The following is a 21,033-nucleotide window of genomic DNA, read 5'->3' as shown; positions in this document are numbered from 1 at the left end:
AGCCCGCCGGGAACCAGCACCTGGGGCGCTGCGGGACGGGGGCTGCCCCGCCGCCGGCGTCGCTCCGGTTAGGGCAGGGCAGGGCGGGAGGCGGCGGCGGTGCTAGCGCTGGTGGCGGTGGCGGTGCTGCTGGTGGCGGCGGCGGCGGCGGCGGGGGGAGGCCCTCCCGCGCTGAGGAGCGCTGGTTCCGGGGGGAGCCGCTTCTAGGGACGGACCAGGGCCGACTTCCGCCCCGGCGGCGGCAGGTACGGGCGGGCCCTGCCGCGGCGGGGGGAGCCCGCGGCCGAGGGGGCGGCGCGGCCGGGCCCGGGCGGGGGGCGCCGGGGTGAGGGGCCGGCGGCTGTTCCCCGGCCGGGTGGGGGGGGTCGCGGCTCCCGGGTCGCCCCGCGCAAGCCGGGGCGCGTCGCCGGTCTGCCGTGTGTGGGGGCAGCGGCGGGCGGGAGCCCCCGCTACGGCCGCGGCGTGGCTGCCGGCTCACCGCGGCGCTTCTTCCGCCCCGTTTCTTTCTTTCCTTCTCAGGAGGCGCAACGCTGTAATCCGCTGTGGGCGAGCCTTGCGTCCCGAGGCCGTGGTGGAGGCTGCGCTCCTCAGCGAGGCGTTGGGCGCTTGCTGTGTTCAGCGCATCAGCTCCAGGCCCGTTTTGGCTGCTGTCCAAAACCTTTTTTTTTCCCCCTCTGCGACAGGACTCTTGCTGTACTATGAAATTTGGTAACCTTCCTCCGGACCTTTGAGGACGGTACGTTATCCGTATAAAAATGCTGCGCTATTGGGGCGAGATTCCCGTTTCATCCAACCAGGCCAATCGCAGCTCCTTCGACTTGCTTCAGCGTGAGTTTCGTACTGTGGAAGTCCAAGATCCTCCGCTGCATCAGCCGTCTGCCAACAAGCCCCGGCCAACGACCATGCTGGACATCCCCTCAGAGCCCTGCAGCCTCACAATTCACACCATTCAGCTCATCCAGCACAACCGGCGGTTACGCAGCCTGATTGCCATGGCTCAGGCCCAAAACCAGCAGCAGGTGGAGGGCATCAAAACTGAAGACAACGAACCTCTGCCTTCTTGTCCGGCCTCTCCACCTCTCCCTGACGACCTGCTTCCTCTGGATAGCAAAACCCCCAAAATGCCATTTCAGTTGAGGCACAGCGACCCAGAGAGTGATTTCTACAGGTATGTTGGTATTTCTTTGGGTTTGTTCTTGGCTGCAGGAAAGCTGAATGTTTTTAAATATATATGGACTTAAGTGGATTCCCTTAAGCTGAAGGGACAGAGTTGTATGTAAAGATTAAAATAGGCTTGGAAAAGGAGAGATGCGGACTTCTCTTGCCTGGGAAACATGCAAGTTGCTTAAAATAAGTGCGTCTTTGTTTCCTGTTTGTAAAACGTGGATGTGTTGTGCTGATTTCTCTCTTGGTGGTGTGGGATTTAATGTTTGTGAATGGTTTTACCGTCTTCAGTGGTATTTTTTTTTGAAAAGGCTAGTTACAGGATGTGGAGTCTTATAGTTAGGTCACTTATTCACAGCTAAATTAGGCTCATCGTAAGTGAAATTTTCAAGGTGCGGGTCTGGGTGTTGACTGATTAGTTGTAGTTTCTGAGAAGATGCCTTGATAACTAATGCTTGTTAGCTTTCAGCGGCTGAGCATCTGTGACATAATAACTACCATGTTTGACCCTCTTTGTCGGTGTTTGGTAGTCAGGTCAGATGTGGTAACGATTGCTGGTGAAGGGAGTTCCTTTCTCTCCGACAGCAGCTCCGCCAGCCAAGGGTTGGAGAAGATGCAAAGGAAGCTTGTGTTGCTTCTACCTCTGCAGCCAATCTTTGCTTAAATAGTATTACCGTTGTTTCCCTGTCTACCCCTCCAACATGCACTAAATTCACTAGGAGGTACTGCACTTCTTGTAGAATCTCATGATGCTTCATGTGTTATGTGTGTTTATTTTCAAGGGTAAATCCTCACCACACTAACATTCAGTTTTTAGATTAAACAGCACGCTCCAATGCACATGATGTAGGAGAGAATAATAAATTTTAGCTTTTTAAATGGGGAAAATGTGCATCAATAAAATGCATTTAAATCAATTAAACGCCTCCGAGATCTTTAATGACCTGAAGTGGAATAAAATGCACTTTATTGAAAGATGCTGCTTCTGGTGACATAGTCACTCTGAAAAGTAGAGCATTGCTTTAGTCCTGTTTTTCGAAGAACACTGTCCTCTTTCTTGGAAGAAATAAAGTAACTTGTCTAAAGGGAGGAAGGGAATCCAGTTCTGATAGAACAAAGTCTGAGCCCTGTGATTCTTGCTACTTTTGGCACTGTGCTTCATAGAATTGAGACAGTCGTGTGCTGTGTGCGGTATTCTGCTCTGTCTTCACTTTTGGCTTCAGCTTTAACTTTAATTTTCTATGGCTCTGAGCCATGTTTTTGAGACTGCCTTGTCTTTTTGTTGTCCCTTGCCAGTATCTTGGGTCAGAGTAAAGAAATGTTGTTTAGCAATGAACCACGTGGGGGAGTTTAAGGACTAGGTTGCAAAAGCTAGAGAGACAATTTCAAAATGAAATGTGTTGTGGTTGACAGAGGGTGACTTTATAATGGGCTGTGGTATAGACCCGAATTTAACGTGTGCTTGCTAAACCAAACACATTTATGCTTTTCCAGAAGAGGACTTTCAGATTGCTGTTATATGTCTTTTCTTAACTGCTTTAAGGCACTTGCATGAATTAGAGCAGCAACTGCAGTTATAGTAACAAAAATAAGTTTAAAAGATTTGCCAGTGCTTGTTCTTAGTGTGTAGAATGATTTAAGGAAGACCGTTCTTCCCCTTGATAAAAGATAGTACTGCTTAGTTTTATGCTGCCTTCTTATGTTGCTAGATTTACAGTAAAAGACTAAACGAGTATTTGAATTTTGTTTTCTTTGGCAATAACTTGTGTCTCAGAAACTGTACGTTGGTACATTTAGACATAAAAAGAAAGGAATATAAGAGCAGCCATTGTGAATCAGACCACAAGTGTATTTAATGTAGTACCCTGTCATGTCTCCTTCTGTTCCCCTGTTTTTCATTTTGATCCTTGGACCTCACACCCTTGTCTTCTATTTCACTGTTGCCCCCTGGATTCATTCTGTTACTCTTCTTGTATTTTTTCCCCTTAGTTGCAACCCCTGCTTCCTCCTCCCTTTTGAGATAAGGAGGAAAGAGAACCTAATTTACTGCTATATTTCAGTTGTTGCTGTGTTTTCAGCCCTGAACAAGTCTGTACAACCAGCAGATTTAATCAGGACACTGTTCCCCTCCTGCATTTTTTCCAAGCTGTTTATAAATACATTGGAAGAACCTCAGTCTTGGTGCTGATCCCTGTGGGAAGCCCTCAGCTCCACGGTAGAGATCTCTACATACTTGCTTGTTGATGCTTGCTGATGCCTTTGGAGGAGTTTAGGAGGCTTATGAAGCAGGACGTTTGCAAAAGCTGTCTTGACTTTTTCAGAGTGTATCATATTTACCCATGCGTCCTCTAATTCTGTTCTTACCATTTCTATGAATCTCCTTGAGGCAACGGAATATATTAGGCTTCTCAGCATGCAGTTCCTCACATCTCTTCTGAAGTCATTAAAAGAAAATGTTTTCACATTTTCTACCTTCTGATCCTCATGGGCCAAGGCAGTTTAAAGCAAGGGGAAATACACCACAGCTATTCAGCTGTTTCATCTTTGAATTCCTTTAGTATTTCTGAGTGAATTCCCATCTGGTCTTGGTGATTTTTAACAGTGGATGTTACTGTTCTCAAAGTACACAGTAAAGAATTATTATTTGAATTTGGTTGATATAGAAACAGAAGGTAAACTTAAAGCATAATTGATGAAGAATGACTAAGGAACCGTAGACTTACGACTACTGTTTAAACAGGAGACTCTTTAACATAAAATGGAAGTTAGCTTTTCCTTCTTCTCTGTTCAGCTTCCTCCACCTAGCATGGCTCTACCTTCCAAAGAAATCCTATCTACTCATTCTGTACCTCCCTAGATGCTTTTTCTTGACTGTACATGGCTGTTTTTTTTAACAGACTTCTCTGCCACTCTTTGCATTTGTGTTCCTGACCCCCTTAGAGGTATAAGCCAGATAGGTGTGAACTGGCATATGTGTCCCTGTGTTCCAGTGTGAAGTTCTGCATGTTGCAAGTTCATTAACAGGAGTGGGAGTAGACTAGTCTTTGGGTTTGATGAATTTGTGCTTGGCAGGTAGATTTGCTTTTAAACATCATCTAGTGCTGGTGACTATAGAAATCTAGATCTCAACTGGAAACACAAAACTGATGAGTGACAAGTGGGCCAGTGTTTCAGAGCATTTGAGATAAATTTTGTGCTATACTTGCTGTAAAGAGCATCATCTCCAAATAACAGGCCTAATTGCCAGTCTTGCTAATCTCAGGTGACTGAATCTTAGGGATGCAAGCTCTCTTGTTTATTTGCGACTACATGACACTGATAATGTGTTAAAAAGGCTTGATTTTGGATGGCAGTTGTGAATGGGAGCCTTTCAGGAAAGCAGTCAGTGTTGCAGAAAGAGGCCTTCTGCATAATGACAGTATTCATAAGAGTACTTTTGCGGGTGCTGGGCATTTGGGTGACATCTAAGACCAAGGCTCTCTATCCATGATGGTCAAGAAAAAGAGGAATTTTCCTGTTCCTTCTTGGGAAGGCTCAACATTAGACAGCTGCTCTCAACTTAAATTTTGTTGTTTATGTCTTTTTCTGTTTGTTTGCCCTCTTGTTAGGTGGTACCTGAAAGTTAAAGAAGGTGAGGAAGAAAAAGCACATTTTTTCTTCTGTTGATTTGTATTAACATTTGTAGCAATGTTTCAATCTTCCTTGTCTAATCAGGATTTTAATCACCTTCCCCTATTGTTTATTGTGGGAAGCAGGAAATCAAGGGAAGAAAAACTTAAAAAAAAAAAAAAAAAAAAAAAGGAAAACAAAAACCAAACTTGACTGATCTCACCACAAAAATGTGAGAATTTAGATTTGAGTGCAGTACCTGAAATTTCTTTTCTCTCTGTCTTTAATTGATTAGATTTCAAGTTGATTATATCTCTTTCAGCATAGTGACTTGGCTGCATTTTAATCTTGGCAATTAAACTCCCAGTGGAAAAGAAATTAAAACAGATATGACGTTCTGTACTGCTTCTGAGTAGTGATATGCATTGCTAAATGATTGCTGTATTGCACGTTAGAAGTAGGTGAGTGAATTCTGCGACTTGTTTAAATTTGGCCTAAGTGTTTTGTGTGAGTGGTATAGTGTCAATAACAGCTATTTCTTTATCTCTGTATTAATGATGATCAGTTTGGTAGTTTGGGTAACATAAGATGCTCTCAACCGCTACCTACTAGACAGCGAGGGATGTCCTTTATTTGTGTTTAAAAAAGAAAAGATTTCCCTTTTCCCACCTCTTAAAAAAGAAAAATCTCCCGTCTTATATTTTGGTGGTTGTTTTCTGGAGATCTGACATCCTTGTTCCAATGTGATATGAGACACGGCTCTTTGTGAGCTTCTGAAATCTGTCACTAGGAGGTGGAGGAGGGAGTTAGGGAGATGTAAAAACAGCATGGATGACACTTTGGATTGTTAAGGAGACGATCTTTTAATTCATTTTGTCAGAGCACCTGCTCTCCTCTTTCCAAAGTAGTGACATGACTGAGTAGGAATTGGGATGCAAGTCATTTTCCAGCAGTTAGTAACTCGGATGAATTGGTGACCGGAGATCCTCATGCTGTTTTTCATAACCCTTAGTAGTACCTTCATCTGCAGCTCTTAATATGGTGTGATTTCTGTGCCCCCTCCCCCCCCCTTTTTTTTTTTTTTTTGGAATAGTCAGAAAGTGCTGACCTGGAGATCTTGAAAATGAAACCCTCTAGGATTTTGGTCCTGATATGCTCCAAGTTTAACTCTCCATTTTCACTCCTCTGAAATGTTATCTTTTTTTATTGCTATATTTTGATGGTTTTATAGGGTCATCTCTGAGGATCAGAGGGGGCTAAGGCTCTGTGTTCCAGTTTTTCAGTGAGACTGAAGAGTTCCTGATGCATGTGTCATAGAAAATAATTTAATTTTAGTGAGACTAGCGTCTCCATTTTGTATAAATCATTGATGCTATTCCTGTACTATTTAATCCGGTTTTGTTACTGGAAAGCTTGTGTGATGGCACACAAATAGCGTAGGGCGAGTATGGGAAGTGGTGAATTCTCAGGGAAGGTTGTATAAGATGTTAGAAGAAATTGATCAGAAACAAACGAAGGATGAAATTGTTAGCTTAATTCAACCATTGATGCTGAAGGAAGTATAAAAAAAATAGCATACTTAGCACAAAGGGGAACTTGATTTTTGACATCAGCATCTGAAGACAGCGTTAGTGACATGGGTAAATAAATTACGTACGTTTACTCATGAGTTTAGAAATTTGATTTAAGTATGTTTGCCTTTCAAAGGCCTTGTCTTCTCTTCCTGTGTGGAATTTCTATTTGTTAACTCATCTTGCTGAAAAATTCAGTTGCCTGACTGTGAGTGATGATGCTTGAAATGCTCATGTCAGTTGTTCTCTGCCTCTTCTATGCTGGATTGCCACTTCTTAGCTCTTAACAACTCAGAGAAAAGAGGTCTCAAACCCAAGGCTAAGGAATGCTGCTCTGAGGTAGGACCTCTTCAGGCCTCCTAGCAAGGCTTTGTGTTCACTGCTTATGTTGCATATTGGGATAGTTCTTTCAGTGTCATGCCAAATTACTATTAGAAATGGGGGTAGCAAAATGATCTTTTTGGCCACTGTGTAGCTTTATGAGGTGAATATATAAAGACATGTATTCCATTTGTTGTTTTTTATGTGTTTTTTTTGCATTATAAATTCATATCTTCTATCCCAGAAGCCTCTGTATCTGACTATTAGGCCTGTGACTTCAGAGATAATAAGGAAGAGAAATGTAATTAACTGAGAGGGGAAATGATTTGCATTTATGCTATTTAAAATGCTTTTGTTGTTGTTGTTTTTGTCAAGGTCCCATTCAATTCACTTCTCTAGGAGAAAAGCTCTTGGGTGGGAAGGGAGTTGCTTAAGGGTTGAGAAGACTTGCATCCTACGTTCGTGAATCACCCAAGGATTTTTGCAGCATTAGGAGGGAAAATGAGACGTGGCAGTGCTGATTTTGAGGGAGGAGAAGAAGGGAAAGCAGAAAAAAAAACTTTTCTAGATATTGTTCATAGGCTGTGGAGGGCCCCAAACAATTTACTTTCCCCTTGTAGATCACCTTAGTAATGAGAGTATCTTTTGAACTGATATCTTTCTCTCAGTTTTTGGAAGGATGCTATTTTTTCCCTTTCTATCTTTTAGAGGAAAAGGGGAGCCTGTGACTGAACTGAGTTGGTCCTCTTGCCGTCAGCTTCTCTACCAGTCAATGGCCACCATCCTTGCTCACACAGGCTTTGAGTGCGCCAATGAGAGTGTCCTGGAGACCCTGACAGACATCGCCCATGAGTACTGCTTGAAATTCACCAAACTACTGCGCTTCGCAGTGGATCGAGAAGCTCGACTTGGGCACACACCTTTCCCTGATGTCATGGAGCAGGTCTTCCATGAAGTGGGCATTGGCAGTGTGCTCTCGCTGCAGAAGTTTTGGCAGCACCGCATTAAGGATTATCACAGCTACATGCTTCAGGTGAGGAGAACAATAGGGAGCTCTAAGTGCTAAGAAAAGTAACCCCAGTATAGTTGTTTATTCCTCTAGCAAGTTTTATGTCTTATTGTAGTAAAATACAATTAGAAAACCCTTGGGGGTGAAGGGGAGTTGTCAAGGCAAGGGGAAAATGGGATTTTTTTTTTTTTTTTTTTTTTTTTGTAAAGTTGACTGGAAGAGAGAGCCCCTTACTTGTGTCCCCACTGAGGCTAAGAATGCTGTACTGAAGGCCTACTTGCGCTTAAGAGGAGAGCTCCAACTCATGATTGGCCCAAACAAGAATACCAAGTAGAAGTAAAATCAGTACTGACTGATCAACTGAATTTCTGCTTTGTTGGGGCATTTGGCTGCTTAACGTTTCAGAAGACTAATAAGCAGGCGAACAAAAATCATTTGCTATGCAGTGGCTTGATTGGCTTGAGCTGTACAGGAAGTTCAGTCCAGTAGAGCATATAGGGTAGTATTTTACTGCTCTGAGCTGTTAAACAGTTGCTGCTTTCAACTCTAGTGGGAATTGCCTTTCTGTGGATAAAGGAGAGGAATTGTTAAATCCCCTTGGAATGAGGTGGGTTGAAATAGTTTCTTTTGGGCCAGGTATTCTATGAAATTAAACATGTGCATTTTATTTAAATGATAAAAGACTTTCTGCCCCTTATGGACTCATAGAAATACAGGCGTGTGAATTGAGCATTCTATTCCTACTCATCAAAAAAAGACTTGAATCAAGTAGCTAGTCCCTGACCAAAGGCAAAATCTGCCTTACCTAATCTTTCCAGGGGTTATGCCTTTCTCCTCCTCCTGGTATCTGTGTGCCAGTTGACTCATCTTGTAATAGCTAACTTGTGCTCTTTCTCTTACCGGGCTTGGCATATTGTGGCTTAGAGAGGCAGTATAAATCAGAGACACCTGCCAATGTATGCAGTATGTAAATCATGATGGATTCTGAGGTTTGTACATAAAAATGACATAAACAAGATCTGTCCTCACTAAAAACATTTTTGTTCAAAGGGGCTGATTGCATTAGTTAAAAGATCCTCTTGCATTAGTCAATTTTTTTTTTAATTTGAAAAATTATGAAACGCTGAGTGTAGTTAGCAGTTCCATCCTGATATGCAGATGTTCTCTGCTGCTGGAATTTGAGTTTTCTGCATTGTTCTGCTAATGCAGTTCAGTCTCATCCTGCACCTGGTCATGGTCTTACTCATTCTGTTCTGCAGGGCTGGGGTCCACAGTAGCCTCTGTATTGGGAAGTATGTCTAGAGGAAGGAAATAAGCTTTGCTATTCTTTTTCATTCTTTCTTCTGCTGTAAAAAGCCTTAGGCTGACCACAATTCCCTGAATGTTGGGATTCATTGGTACAAGCAAGCATCTGTTAGAAGTAAGGCTAAATTTGAAATTTTTACTTTTTTAATTGCTTACGGTTGATAAGTTTTTAGAAGTAAAGAGCTGTTTCCAGAATGCATTCCTGTACTAGTTTCACTTGTCTGACTGGGGAAGACTTCTACTGTGTTCTTGCTTTGGATCTGACAGAAGGCAGCCAGGCCTTGCCGGTCGTGACTACAGACGCTGATGAATGTGAGAGCTGCTTGATTTTTATGCTGGAGTAAATTTGGTAGTGGCAAAGGCAGGGACAGCCTTATAGTTAAAAACAAAGGGCAAGGCTGAGGCACTTTGCTTTTGTTTCTTGCTCTTGGTTAAATTTGCCACAGTTTCTTGGTTAAATTTCTTGGTTTCTTGGTTAAATTTCTGGGTCTCATCATCTATGAAATAGAGGTGCTCATATTTATTAAGCAGATATGTTAATCAATTAATCTTCTTTTTCAAGTTCCTTGATATGAGGCAGAAGGTATGCTTTAAGGAGCAGAAATCTTTACTGTGTAGCTGATACCTGTTTACTTGTTTGCTCAGGTCAGATGTTAGTAATGTTGTGGGAAGAGAGCACTCTGCAATGTAGTTGTTATCAGAGACTCTGAAGTCTTCTGCCTCTTTTTCTCCCCGCAATGATCTTTCACAGGTTAGCAAGCAGCTCTCAGAAGAGTACGAGAAGATTGTCAATCCTGAAAAGGCAGCAGAAGACACAAAGCCTGTGAAGATTAAGGAGGAACCTGTCAGCGATATCACTTTCCCCATAAGTGAGGAGCTAGAAGGAGATTTGGCTTCTGGTGATCAGTCTTTGCCAGTTGGAGTCCTTGGAGCTCAGAGTGAGCGCTTCTCTGCCAACTTGGAAGTAGAAGCTTCCCCACAGGCTTCAGGTAGGTGTTCCCTGCCATTGCTGGAATCAGTCCCTCAGCTGTCCGTGTGGTCTTGTTTCCCTTTTTAATAGCAGATTTAAATGTGAGGAACAGGAGGGAGAAGAATGTTTTACTCTTCAGTAAAAATATTAGGGGCTGATGGGGAAATGCCCTTGCTTAAATTCTAAATACAAAACAAAGAATCAAAGATATCAGTTACTGGAATTTGTTAAATATTTAGCCCAGACAGGGACTGTGAAGAAGCCAGTATTTTATAGGGTGTTTATTTTTAGAGGGAGGAGGAACATTCTTGGGTTTGGTATTGGTGTGAGGTAGACTGTTTTTCTACAGTCTTTATTACTGTTTTGAAAACTGAAGTATTTGTTGCAGATGTAAGTACTGGGGGCTTTTGCCTAGTCTGATGTAACAAAGATGAAAGTAACTCTTGGATTATTTTATTTTATTTTTAGCTTAAAATAAAAGAAACTGGGTTTTTGTTCTCATTTGTATTAAGGAGGAGAACTGGATCTTTTTTTTTTTTTCAGGTAGCCTGATATTATTGTCCAGAGATTCATACTTCTGAAAAGTTGAAGGCCATATTCCTTGTGACAGGAATTAATTCATGACCTTATGTGCTGTAGGCACAGAATGAGTAACGGAAATAGTAGTGATACTTGTTACTGTCCTCCATTTTTGGAAGTCATCCTAGTAGCAACAACTATTGTTTCATGAAAGCTTATCAATAACTTGTGTGAACTGGGCTCATGGGACGCTCTGCTATTCTGGAGTCTCTACTCCAAAACCTGCTGTAGTTAGCTGCAGCCATGAAAAGTGAGATGATGAATGAAGCGGTGGGTTATGGAGACTGCACTCTGTTCCTCAAAGTCATGCTTCTATGTTTGGTGTACTAGAGCATACTGGTAGCTAGGGTGGGAGAATCTGCTATTGCTGTGCCTGTTCTATATCTATATACAAGTTTTATTCTCTGTGCTATTTAATAGTGCTAAGTTTTATGGAAAATGAAGGAGGCATTCACGTACCAAGGACAGTCTTTTTTGTATAGAACCTACTGAACTCTGCCAGTCACTACAGTAATAAATGTTTCACCTAAAAATCCAGTTAACAGCCGTTGAGTCTGTTCTCCTGTTAGCCCTAATCTAAGTATCATGTATGTTGAGGGAACAGTAGACCTCTGAGCCTATCGGTTGTTTTAAAAAAATAGAACATTCTGCTGGATTTTAAAAAGCACAAATCCATCTCATGTTTTTCTGGAAGCTCATATTGTTTTCTTTAGTACCTCTAAGTTACGAAGCGCTCACATTTTTGTGGGAGAGGGAATAGCACACTCCTCTGGCCCGTGTGGGGTTGCGAGTGATTCATCTGAAAAGCTTGATATTAGCATCTACCACTTGAGACCCAGAGGTTAGCATGCTAGCTGTATATTAAATGCCTCTTGCCTCTCTGATATCAGATTGATGTTTTCTAATTAAGAATACAAGTGCTCTGTTCCTCCCTGAAAATCCCTCTTCACTTCACAAGGGCCTTTGGAAATCTCATCACTGTAAGAAGTCCCAGTCTAGAGCTGGGCAGGCAGAAGAGAGCATAATATCTACATGGAGTGAGAAAATGCTGCTGCGGTTAGAACACCACCATCTTGAAAATACAAGTGTGAGGTCCATGAGGAGGGCAGCAATGCATCCCTGTCTAAGGGCTACAACTTTCCATGCTTTGCTTGTGTTTCTGCTTATGCCCAATTATGGGCTAGCTGCTTAATTTCAATGCAGATGGGGAAACAGAGGCAAAACTGGGGATCCTGCTCCTCCACCCAGCAGGATAACATGAAGATTAGCTCGTTTGTAAAGTACTTTGTTGTTAAAGTCCTTTGAAGATGAAATGTCCTGTGTCACTGCTTAAGTAGTGTTAGTCATTAGTGACACTCTCAATGACAGGTGATGGAGCTGAAAGGAATAAGCCTGAGCAATGTAGAGCAAACGATGAAAGAAAAACAGTAAATTTAGTAAGCAGCTTTGATTATTGTGTAGACCAGGGCTGTAACTTGGTGGAACTGACAGCATGTTAATGATGTCTCCCTTGTCCTTGAGAGGAGTACATTCACTCGTAATTAAAGGGGTCTTTTTGTTAAGGTTGCAGGACATCAGCAAGCGCCTTCGTTCTTGCTTGCTGTCTGACTCCTGAACTGATGTGGGCTGTATTGTCTGCACAAAGATCTCCTAAGCCCTAGTTTGGGCTAAGCTGTTCTGGAGAAAATTCCCGACTCCTTCATAAAGGAGAATTCACAGTACAAACACATGATGAAAGACTTGTTTTCTGTATAACTGCTAGTAATAGGGAACTGCAATCGGTTTGGCTCAGTACAAGAGGCTTGGTTGTGCTTTCAAACTGTAGCCAAGTCCCTTGAGACAAAAGGCTTGGAAAACTCACTAAAGCTGATTTCCTAGTTTGTATTTTATTTTCCATGTGAACTTAATGTTGCACTAAGGGGATCAGATTTAAAAGTGAGAGGTGATTTCAAGCTTTATTAATTTCTGGGCTGCTTATGCCCCTCTCAGCAAGATGCCCAATTAGTATCAGTTGTAATAGTAGCATTTTTATCTCTCTTAAAAACTATAAATAAGCAGTTATAGTGCTTATAAATGCCTATCTGCTTATAAAGCAGATATATGCAATCTATAATTACTCCTTGTGGGGATAAAACATTTGCTGTTTTCAAAAAGTACACTTTTGTAATCTTGTATGGAAAATCCTCAAACTGCTCAGATTGCACACTAGTCCAAAACCTAGAAAAAATAGTATCGCAAACTGTAACACTGGTGTGGACTGGCAAATCTTCCCTTGTGCAATTAATTAAAATGAGAAGGTTCCTTTGATTTGCCTGTCTAGCCAGCTGTGTTATAACAATTTAGAGTTGATTCTGATCTGAGTTAGGTTTGAACAAGTGACAGAGGAATTAAGTTTGTGGCCTGTATTTTGAACCATTTTGATTTCTGTGAAGCAGGTGGGTTTGATATTTGTTTGCAGTCAACCTGAGAATTCTGTGGATATCCTGGCTCAGATTTGTGAGCCCTGACTAGAATCAAGGGGAAAAGAGAGTATACAAATGGCGTAGTGATCAAAGATTTGGTAGATCATTAATTCAGCCTTCACAGACTTCCTAAAAGTGTCTGTGGTCCAAGATTTCCAGTTGTTATCACTTTTTAATGTTATGGTACTACTAAAAAGCCCCGAGTCCATTCAGAGTCTTACAATGCAAGATGCCGCACAAACATAAAAGATTTTAGTTTTATCTTGATTAAGCTATCTTGCAGTGTTTTTGATAGGATTAGATGCAGGAAATGAGTTCAATGATAGAGCGAGGAAGAGCAGATGGGAGGATGATAGCAATCAAAGGAAGACCATGCAGTTAGTCTAGATGAAAGGTTTGATAGTTCTGAATGTTTTTAATGTAATTGTTTTAATCAGTCATTTTTTAAAAATCCATATGATTCCGTGGACTGCTCCAGCTCCCTTATTTGTAAACATCACCTGGGATTCACCGTCTAGTTGTTCTTTTGTTTTGTTTTGTTCCCCCTGCCCCTCTCTGATCCCCCTCAACTGGCATGGCTAGTTCCATTAAAATAATGTACAATCTATTCCTGTGGCAAACTATCCTCTGAAAACGACCCATCTCCCAGCGGGGTGTCTGCACTCTGTACAATTGAGCCAAGAGGGTTTCTTTCTGTTCTGCAGAAGGATGGGATGAGACCTGTAGGTGTCAAATACAAGAAGGCAGGCAGTCTGACTGACTGAGCAGCTCTCATGTCTCTGCATCTCTGTTCTGGAAGTTGTATTTGAGTTTATATCTGAGACTGTTCATCTACCTAGTTCTGTGCCCCCTCAGTTCCCCTGCAGAACTGCCAGAAGTCCACTGTGGCTGACACTTTAAAGGAAATTCCTGACCTCAACACCTTAAATCTTTCTTGTACAGGGTCTAGTCTGTGTGCTGTTGGCATATTCATTGCTGCTGAGACACTCCTTCCTGGAGAATGATGGGGGCTCTTTAGGTTGTTTCTCATGGAGAAAATCACATGGTAGATTGCTGTGAAAGGATAGCGTCATATTTTTTGAGAGAATCAATTACTGAGCTACTAAGAAAAAAAAAAAAAAAAAGCCCACCAACAGACTTCTTATTTATGGCTTCACTCTAATTGGTGGGGTGTTTTATTTAAGTTTTTTTCCCCAAATAGACTGTTCACCTCTTCAAAGACTAGTTCACCTGTAGCTTTGCTTTTATTCTTTCTTTACCAATACTGTTGTCCCTTGCTCCCACTTGCCATTTGTAATTTATCCTTTTACTCTGTGACTGCTGTGTGCTTTTTCTCTCTCCAGGGGCTGAGGTGAATGCTTCCCCTCTCTGGACCTTGGCTCAGGTGAAAATGGAGCCACAGGAAAATGAGGAGGGCAATGTGCCTGGGCATGGAGTCCTAGGTGGCGATGTCTTTGAGGAGCCCATGTCAGGCATGAGTGAAGCTGGGATGCCACAGAGCCCCAATGGCTCTGAGAGCAGCTACGGTTCTCATTCTGCTGACAGTCTGATGGGATCCTCACCTGTCTTCAACCAGCGCTGCAAGAAAAAGATGAAGAAGATGTGAGAAGGAAAATGGATCTTTTTATTTAGTCCTGATGCTGTGTAATGCAAACTTGAAATGAGCCAAGAGATTACTGTGATGGCTATGGCATATAAACAGGGCTGGCCCTGGTGTCTGAGGGACCTTACATGATATTACTACGAGGGGTTTGATGCGTAGTGACCACTACGCATCTTCTCCACTCTTTGCGAGCTTCTGTACTCCATCCTGACTCATGAGATTGAAGATCACTCTGTACTTTTGATGGTATCATGGCTTGCTTGAGCAGATGAATGAGGAAGTTATCAGTGAAAAGTAGTTGTGAAGAGATTTGCTAAGTCATAGAATCAATGAATAATATGGGTTTGGAGGGACCTCCTGTGGTCTCTAGTCTAAGCCCCTGCTTGAAGCAGGACTGATTAAAAGAGGTTGCTCAGGGTCTTGCCCAGTTGAGTTTTGAATATCCCCGTGGATGGAGATTGCAAACCTCTCTGGGCAACATTTTCCAATATTTGATCACCCTCATAAAAAGAAAAAAAAACAATTCTGATGTCTAATTGGAATTTCCCACGTTCCAGTTTGTGTCCGTTGCCTCTCATCCTATCATTGCTCACCTGTGAGAAGAGTCTGACTCCATCTTTTTTAACCTGCCCATTAGGTAGTTGTAAACAGCAAGATCTCCTGTTAGCCTCCTTTTCTTAAGGCTGATGGAAACCCAGCTCCCTCAGCCTCTCCTTGTACATCCTGTTCTCCAGCCCTGTAACCGTCTTGGTGGCCTTCCATTGGACTTCCTTCAGTAGGTCAGTGCCCTTCTTGTAAGGGGGAGCACAAAAGTGGACACAGTTCTCCAGGCATAGTATCACAAGTGCCAAATAGAGAGGAATAATAATTTCCCTCAACATACTGGTTACACCATTGCTAACAGCCTCCTATGCTTTTGGCTGTTGTTGTCACAAGGGCTTGCTGCTGACTCATGTCTGACTTGTCCACCAGGACCCTAGGTCTTTTTCTGCAAAGCTGCTTTCACAGAATCACAGAATCATTTAGGCTGGAAGGGACCTCTGGAGATCATCTAGTCCAACCCCCCTGCTCAAGCAGGGTCCTCTAGAGCATGTTTCCCAGGATCACATCCAGACGGCTTTTGAATATCTCCAGCGAAGGAGACTCCACTACCCCTCTGGGCAACCTGTTCCAATGCTCTGTCACCCTCACAGTCAAGAAGTTTTTTGTCAGGTTTAGGTGGAACTTCCTGTGTGTCAGTTTGTGCCCGTTGCCTCTTGTCCTGTCACTGGGCACCACGGAGAAGAGGCTGGCCTCATCCTCTTGACACTCCCCCTTCAGATACTTGTACACGTTGATGAGATCGCCTCTCAGTCTTCTCTTCTCCAGGCTGAACAGGCCCAGCTCTCTCGGCCTTTCCTCATAGGAGAGTTGCTCCAGTCCCCTCAGCATCTTTGTAGCCCTCCGCTGGACTCCCTCCAGTAGCGCCATGTCTCTCTTGTACTGGGGAGCCCAGAATTGGACACAGTACTCCAGGTGAGGCCTCACCAGGGCTGAGTAGACTTTCCAGAAGTCAGTGTCCTGCGTGTAGCATTGTATGGGATTTTTCTATCCCAGGTCCTGGAATTTGGAGATTGCATTTGCCTTTGCTGAACTTCATGAGATTCCTGTGAGTCCATTTCTGCAGCCTATCTTGGTCCCGCTGAATAGCAGCCCTGTCCTCCGGCATTTTTACATATTTACCCTCCAAACTGGTGTGATCTGTAAACTTGCTGAGAGTGTACGCCATCCCATCATCTAAGTCATTAGTAAAGACCTGAGTATTAAAGTGTTGATCTCTGAAGGATACTACTAATTACTGAACATCAGTTGGACTTTGTGGATAAATCTTGCTTTCATATGCTTGGAAGCAGTTTCTGGGAACAAACCTTTCCATAACCTTCCCAGGGACTGAGGTTAACCTGACCAGCATATAGCTCCTGGGTACTTTTTCTTTCCCTTTTTGAAGATGGATGTGACGTTTGTCTTTTCCTAGTCGTCAAGGAGCCTTTGCTGATTGTGATGACCTTTCAAAGATGCTAGAGAATGGCCTTACAGCGCCATTAGCCAACTCTTTCAGCACCTCCAGATGCCTCCTATCTGGCTCTGTGGATGTATGTATGTCTAGTTGACTCAAGTTCTTGTCAATTCAGTCATTTTCTGTTGTAGGTAATGTTTCATTCCCACACACTCTGCTAGTAGGCCAAGGGACCTGGGAGGCCTGTGAGCTGACATTATCAGTGAAAGCAGAGGCAAAAAAGGTATTGAGTACATCAGCCATAAAGTACAACTGCATCCTTTGTCATTAGGTTCCCTGCACCATTGAACAACAGACCCACATTTTCCTTAGCCTTTCTTTTGCTGCCAGTGTGCTTACAGAACCCCTTCTTGTTCTTCACATCTCTTTCTGGTTTCAGCTCTAGCTAAGCCTGGCTTTCCTAACTCTGTCCTTGCATGCTTGGGCAGTGTCTCTATAACCCACCTGGTCAGCCAGCACACATCCACCTCTGTACTTTTTTTCTGTGTGTTTGAGCTCAGTCGGGAGTTTCTTGTTAATCTGTGCTGGCCTTCTGTCACGCCTGTTTGACTTTCTGCTCATTAGAATGGACCATTCTTGTACTTTGAGGGAGTTGTCTTTGAAAATCAACGAACGCTCCTGGGCCTTGCTGGAACACCAGGGTAATCCCTCAAGGGATCCTGTCACGAAGATCCATGATTAAGCCAAAATCTGCCCTCCTGAAGCCTAGAATTTGTCTTGTTCACTTTTCTCAGCATTTTAAACACCACAGTCCTGTGTTTGCTGCAGCCAAGACCTTCATATTCTCAACCAATTCATCCTTGTTAGTAGAGCTTAGTCCCTAGTTTGTTTGTTGATCCTCTGATCAGAGAAGTGGATGGCCAGCTGTTCAAGGTAGAGTTTGCCAGAGAGAATGAAGCAGTTTTTGCTATTGCTTAGAGCTGATACTGGCAATGAAAACCTTTTCTTCGTTCCATGGGATTGAGTGCAGCAGCTTCAGACTGGCTAAGTTTTGCTGTTCAAAGTCTCTATCTTGACAACTTAGTTTGAAACAGAATCTATTTTGTTGCTTGTTTTTATGGCCCAGCTGACTGATGACAATTTTTTTTGTTCTGCACAATCCTCAGTTGATCAACTCAGTCTTTAACTTGATTCAGTGAGTATCTCTCAAAGAAGCTAGAAAGAACATGAATCAAGAACGAGCAGCCACTTAAAAAGGTTCTATACCTGTAACCCATTGGGATGTTTGAGGGAGATTTACTGAGCCTACCATTTGTCCTTAAAATTGCAAGTTCATCTTTTGAAAGAACGAGATCCAGGCATAGTATTTTTTGTTTCTGTATAACATGCCTAGTCCTAATTCTTTTTTTGGTGACTGTATTTCTCTTCCACTTTATAGAGTAGAAGCCAAACATAAAAGTCCTCCATCTCTAGTAAGAATGAGTGACCACAGGCTTTTATGGACACTGGAGTTAAAATGGCCCATCACAGTTTTAAAGGTTCCTCCTAGGGGCTAAATTCTAGCCATTTGAAGCAGAGTTAGTTAGAACAGAGGACTGGTGTATAAGGAAATCTTTATTTTGATCCCTCAGAGTTACCATTAGACAAGTTGCAACCTTCCTGTTTGTTTCCTCAGTTGTAAAAAGAGAATAGTCCTATTTGCCTCTTAGAAGTCTGTTTGAGATTTAAGTAAAAAAAAAAAAAAACCCGCACATTGATGCTTTGGAGAGTATTATGAGAATTGTGAGCTTTCCTTCCTTTTGGATTGTTGCTGATACTAGATGTAAGCAAAACTACTCAGCATAAAGAATTGCAGCACAATTATCCTATGCAACTGCCAAGGTATAAGACAGGTAGTTTAGGTGAGGTCATCTCACTCAGATATCTGCATCTGCATTTGTTGCTCCGAGCCCCATTTGCAGCTGAAGCGAAACAGTCATTTTTAGGACACCGTTCATTTGGCCCTGAAGTAGAAGTCTAAAACAGGTCAGGTGAATGGTATTTTAGAAGTGCCTGTTTTTTGCAGGGTTCATAAAGTGAGTTCCACCTCACTAGCTTAGGTGAAGACTTCCACAGCATCGATATAAGTGAAATGACCAGACTTAAGCCCTCCTTGTTCAGGAACTGGAGGAAATTTCCCCTACTGGGTAGGGGGTTTTCCTCCTCTTTTGTGCATTGAGTTGTGCTTTCCATAGAAGTTGCGATACTGAGCTAAATGCAGAATGCCCATCTGATATAAAACAACAGATCCAGTGTTCTCAGCAACACAGAGAATTTATCTGACTTGGGGCTTAAGGCTCAACCTGCTTTGGGTCTTGTGTCTATCTTTAATATTGTATGAGAACACCTGTAATCAGGCCTTGTAGCATGTGTGCTTTGCCAGACTGTTGTCATAAAGTATTTGTGAGGCCAGGATATTTAAGGAAAGTCCCCTGCGCCATTGCCAGGAGCTAAAGGAGAGTGGCTGCTGCCAGCATTGCTAGCTCATTTGCAAGACTTGGAATGGGCTAAGAATGAAAATCTGCTGCTCTCCAGTGCTTTAGTTAAACCTCTTAAACCTCAATCTTAAGTGCTTTCTTTGTATTACTCAAGTACAGATGCTCTGTCTTACTCTAAATCATGCCTTTGTATTTCACATCCCCTTTTCCACACCCATTTCACCCCGTAACACAGCTGCAACAAGCCAAGCCTGAGTGCTTCAAGTATATTTAAATACAGTGGAAATTCACCCTCTATTGATTCTACTGTGTCGTTGCAGTGTAGGAGAGATGTTATTGATTCCTTTTAGGAGGCTTGTTTATGCTGAGAGATGCGAAATGCATCAGCGTAGCTTGTACATTTAAAAAACAGGATGACTGAGTAAAATCCGTACCTCCTCTTCCCCGTTATAACTGTTCCTTCTGACATTTGTGTGCTCAGAATTTCTTTTTGTGCGTATGGAAGCTTTACTTTCTGGGTGAGCCTTTCCTCACCAAACGTTTACATCCCTTAGATCTACAGCAGGATTTATCTTGCATGAAATAGTGAAGCTTCAAGTCTAGCTCAGTAGGTCAGATACAGACCATATACTCTTTGGAGGAATCAACTAAGATTTTGCTAGGTGTTAATGTAGCCTTGGACAGCTAGTGAGGAATTCATTGACCATGTAACCCTCAAATTTTAGGTCATAGTGAGGTTATGCAGCTAGTTAGAGTGAAACCTTGCTCTTGCGGTGGTTGTTTTTGGATGGCTGCTGGTAAAGGGCCGTGCTGACCCACCCTCTTCAGTAGTCTGTGTTTTTGTTGGTTGTCTCATCTTTCTTCTCTTTCCGAAGGTGAGTGGATGGCGCATTGGAATATTGAGCATTGAAAATGTCCATATTGCCACGTCCAGTGGCACTGATGTCTTTAGGGATTTGTTTTGTCCTAATTGAAATTGGTAGGAGTTTTGATATCAACTTGGAGAGCAAGATCTGTGAATTACTAGGCTTGTGAATTAATTTGCCTGGGAATCATACAGGATTGTATGTGAGAGATTGCTGTATATCATATGCCTTTTTTGCTTTGGAAGTATCTTTATTCCTTTTGAAGAGTGTTACCTGGCATCCAACAAGGGTCACTGTAAACATCAGTGTAACAACTTTGGTACACAGCTGTATCTCAGACTCTGCTACGTTGTGATTTAATTCCAGCACCATCCATACTACCTTGAATATGCATGATGCTGTGCAGAAAAAGAGATGCTTCCTGCATCGAAGTTTACAATTGAAAAAAAAAAAAAAGAAAATAAGATTATGTAGAGTAGGTGAGGCCAATCTGATTATGTGCTTAATTCTGAAACGAATGCACGTTATGTGTGAAGGATATTTTACTTTAAAAAAAATTTTTTTTACCTGCTCGTGAATAAAATATGTAACTTTGCCGGTGTTTATAGGGAGCAAAATTTCTTGGAAGTATTTCAGGCTTTTTATTTTCTTTCTCTCCTGGAGAGAGTTTATTTGTAATTTCTAAGGCAATAAAAACATCTCTGGAAATAAAAATCCTAAAGGTGTTGTGTGGCTTTTTTTGGTTTGTTTTGAAGAAAGGTGTGGTGAACACAAGGCCTGTTCTTGCAGTTCTGTCTACCCTTGCATGGAATTTGGAGTACACCTTTTGCAGGTCTGAGCAAGGTACTGAGATACCTCAGCGAAGAGACATGGGATGTTTTACTCCAGGATGTGGCCAGAGGAACTGGAAGTCTTATTTTTATTGGTGTCAGAGGGAGGAGAGAAGCGGGTGGTAGTGTTAGTGAGTCCCAGAGATGATGATACTACTCCCACAGTACTGGTATTGGCATTCATCTAGCATAAACAATTTGCTCTTTCTGAAGCAGTACTGATTATATTGCAAGACTGCGTAGGAGCCTTGTTCCAAGCATTGTGATTTGC

At 42.5% G+C, this 21,033-nt stretch overlaps 1 protein-coding gene across 3 annotated transcripts; it reads left to right on the top strand.

Moving 5' to 3' along the window:
• The first annotated feature begins 130 nt into the window (after positions 1 to 130).
• SUPT7L (SPT7 like, STAGA complex subunit gamma) lies at positions 131 to 20,640 on the top strand. Of its 3 annotated transcripts, none has more exons than XM_068939572.1 (5): positions 131 to 245; positions 684 to 1,168; positions 7,374 to 7,698; positions 9,731 to 9,968; positions 14,334 to 20,640. In XM_068939572.1, the coding sequence occupies exons 2-5, from the start codon at positions 756 to 758 to the stop codon at positions 14,594 to 14,596; spliced, it is 1,239 nt and encodes a 412-aa protein (XP_068795673.1). In that variant the 5' UTR covers positions 131 to 245; positions 684 to 755; the 3' UTR covers positions 14,597 to 20,640. The 3 variants fall into 3 exon arrangements, with proteins under 3 accessions (XP_068795673.1, XP_068795672.1, XP_009667419.1); XM_068939571.1 differs by having other exon boundaries at positions 202 to 245; positions 520 to 1,168; XM_009669124.2 differs by lacking the exon at positions 131 to 245 and having other exon boundaries at positions 368 to 1,168.
• Positions 20,641 to 21,033: the final 393 nt, after the last annotated feature.

The sequence above is a fragment of the Struthio camelus genome, chromosome 3 (assembly GCF_040807025.1).
Source record: "Struthio camelus isolate bStrCam1 chromosome 3, bStrCam1.hap1, whole genome shotgun sequence".
Taxonomy (NCBI): domain Eukaryota; kingdom Metazoa; phylum Chordata; class Aves; order Struthioniformes; family Struthionidae; genus Struthio; species Struthio camelus.
The sequence above is the reverse complement of the archived record's forward strand: the minus strand, read 5'-3'. Positions and strand labels throughout refer to the sequence as shown.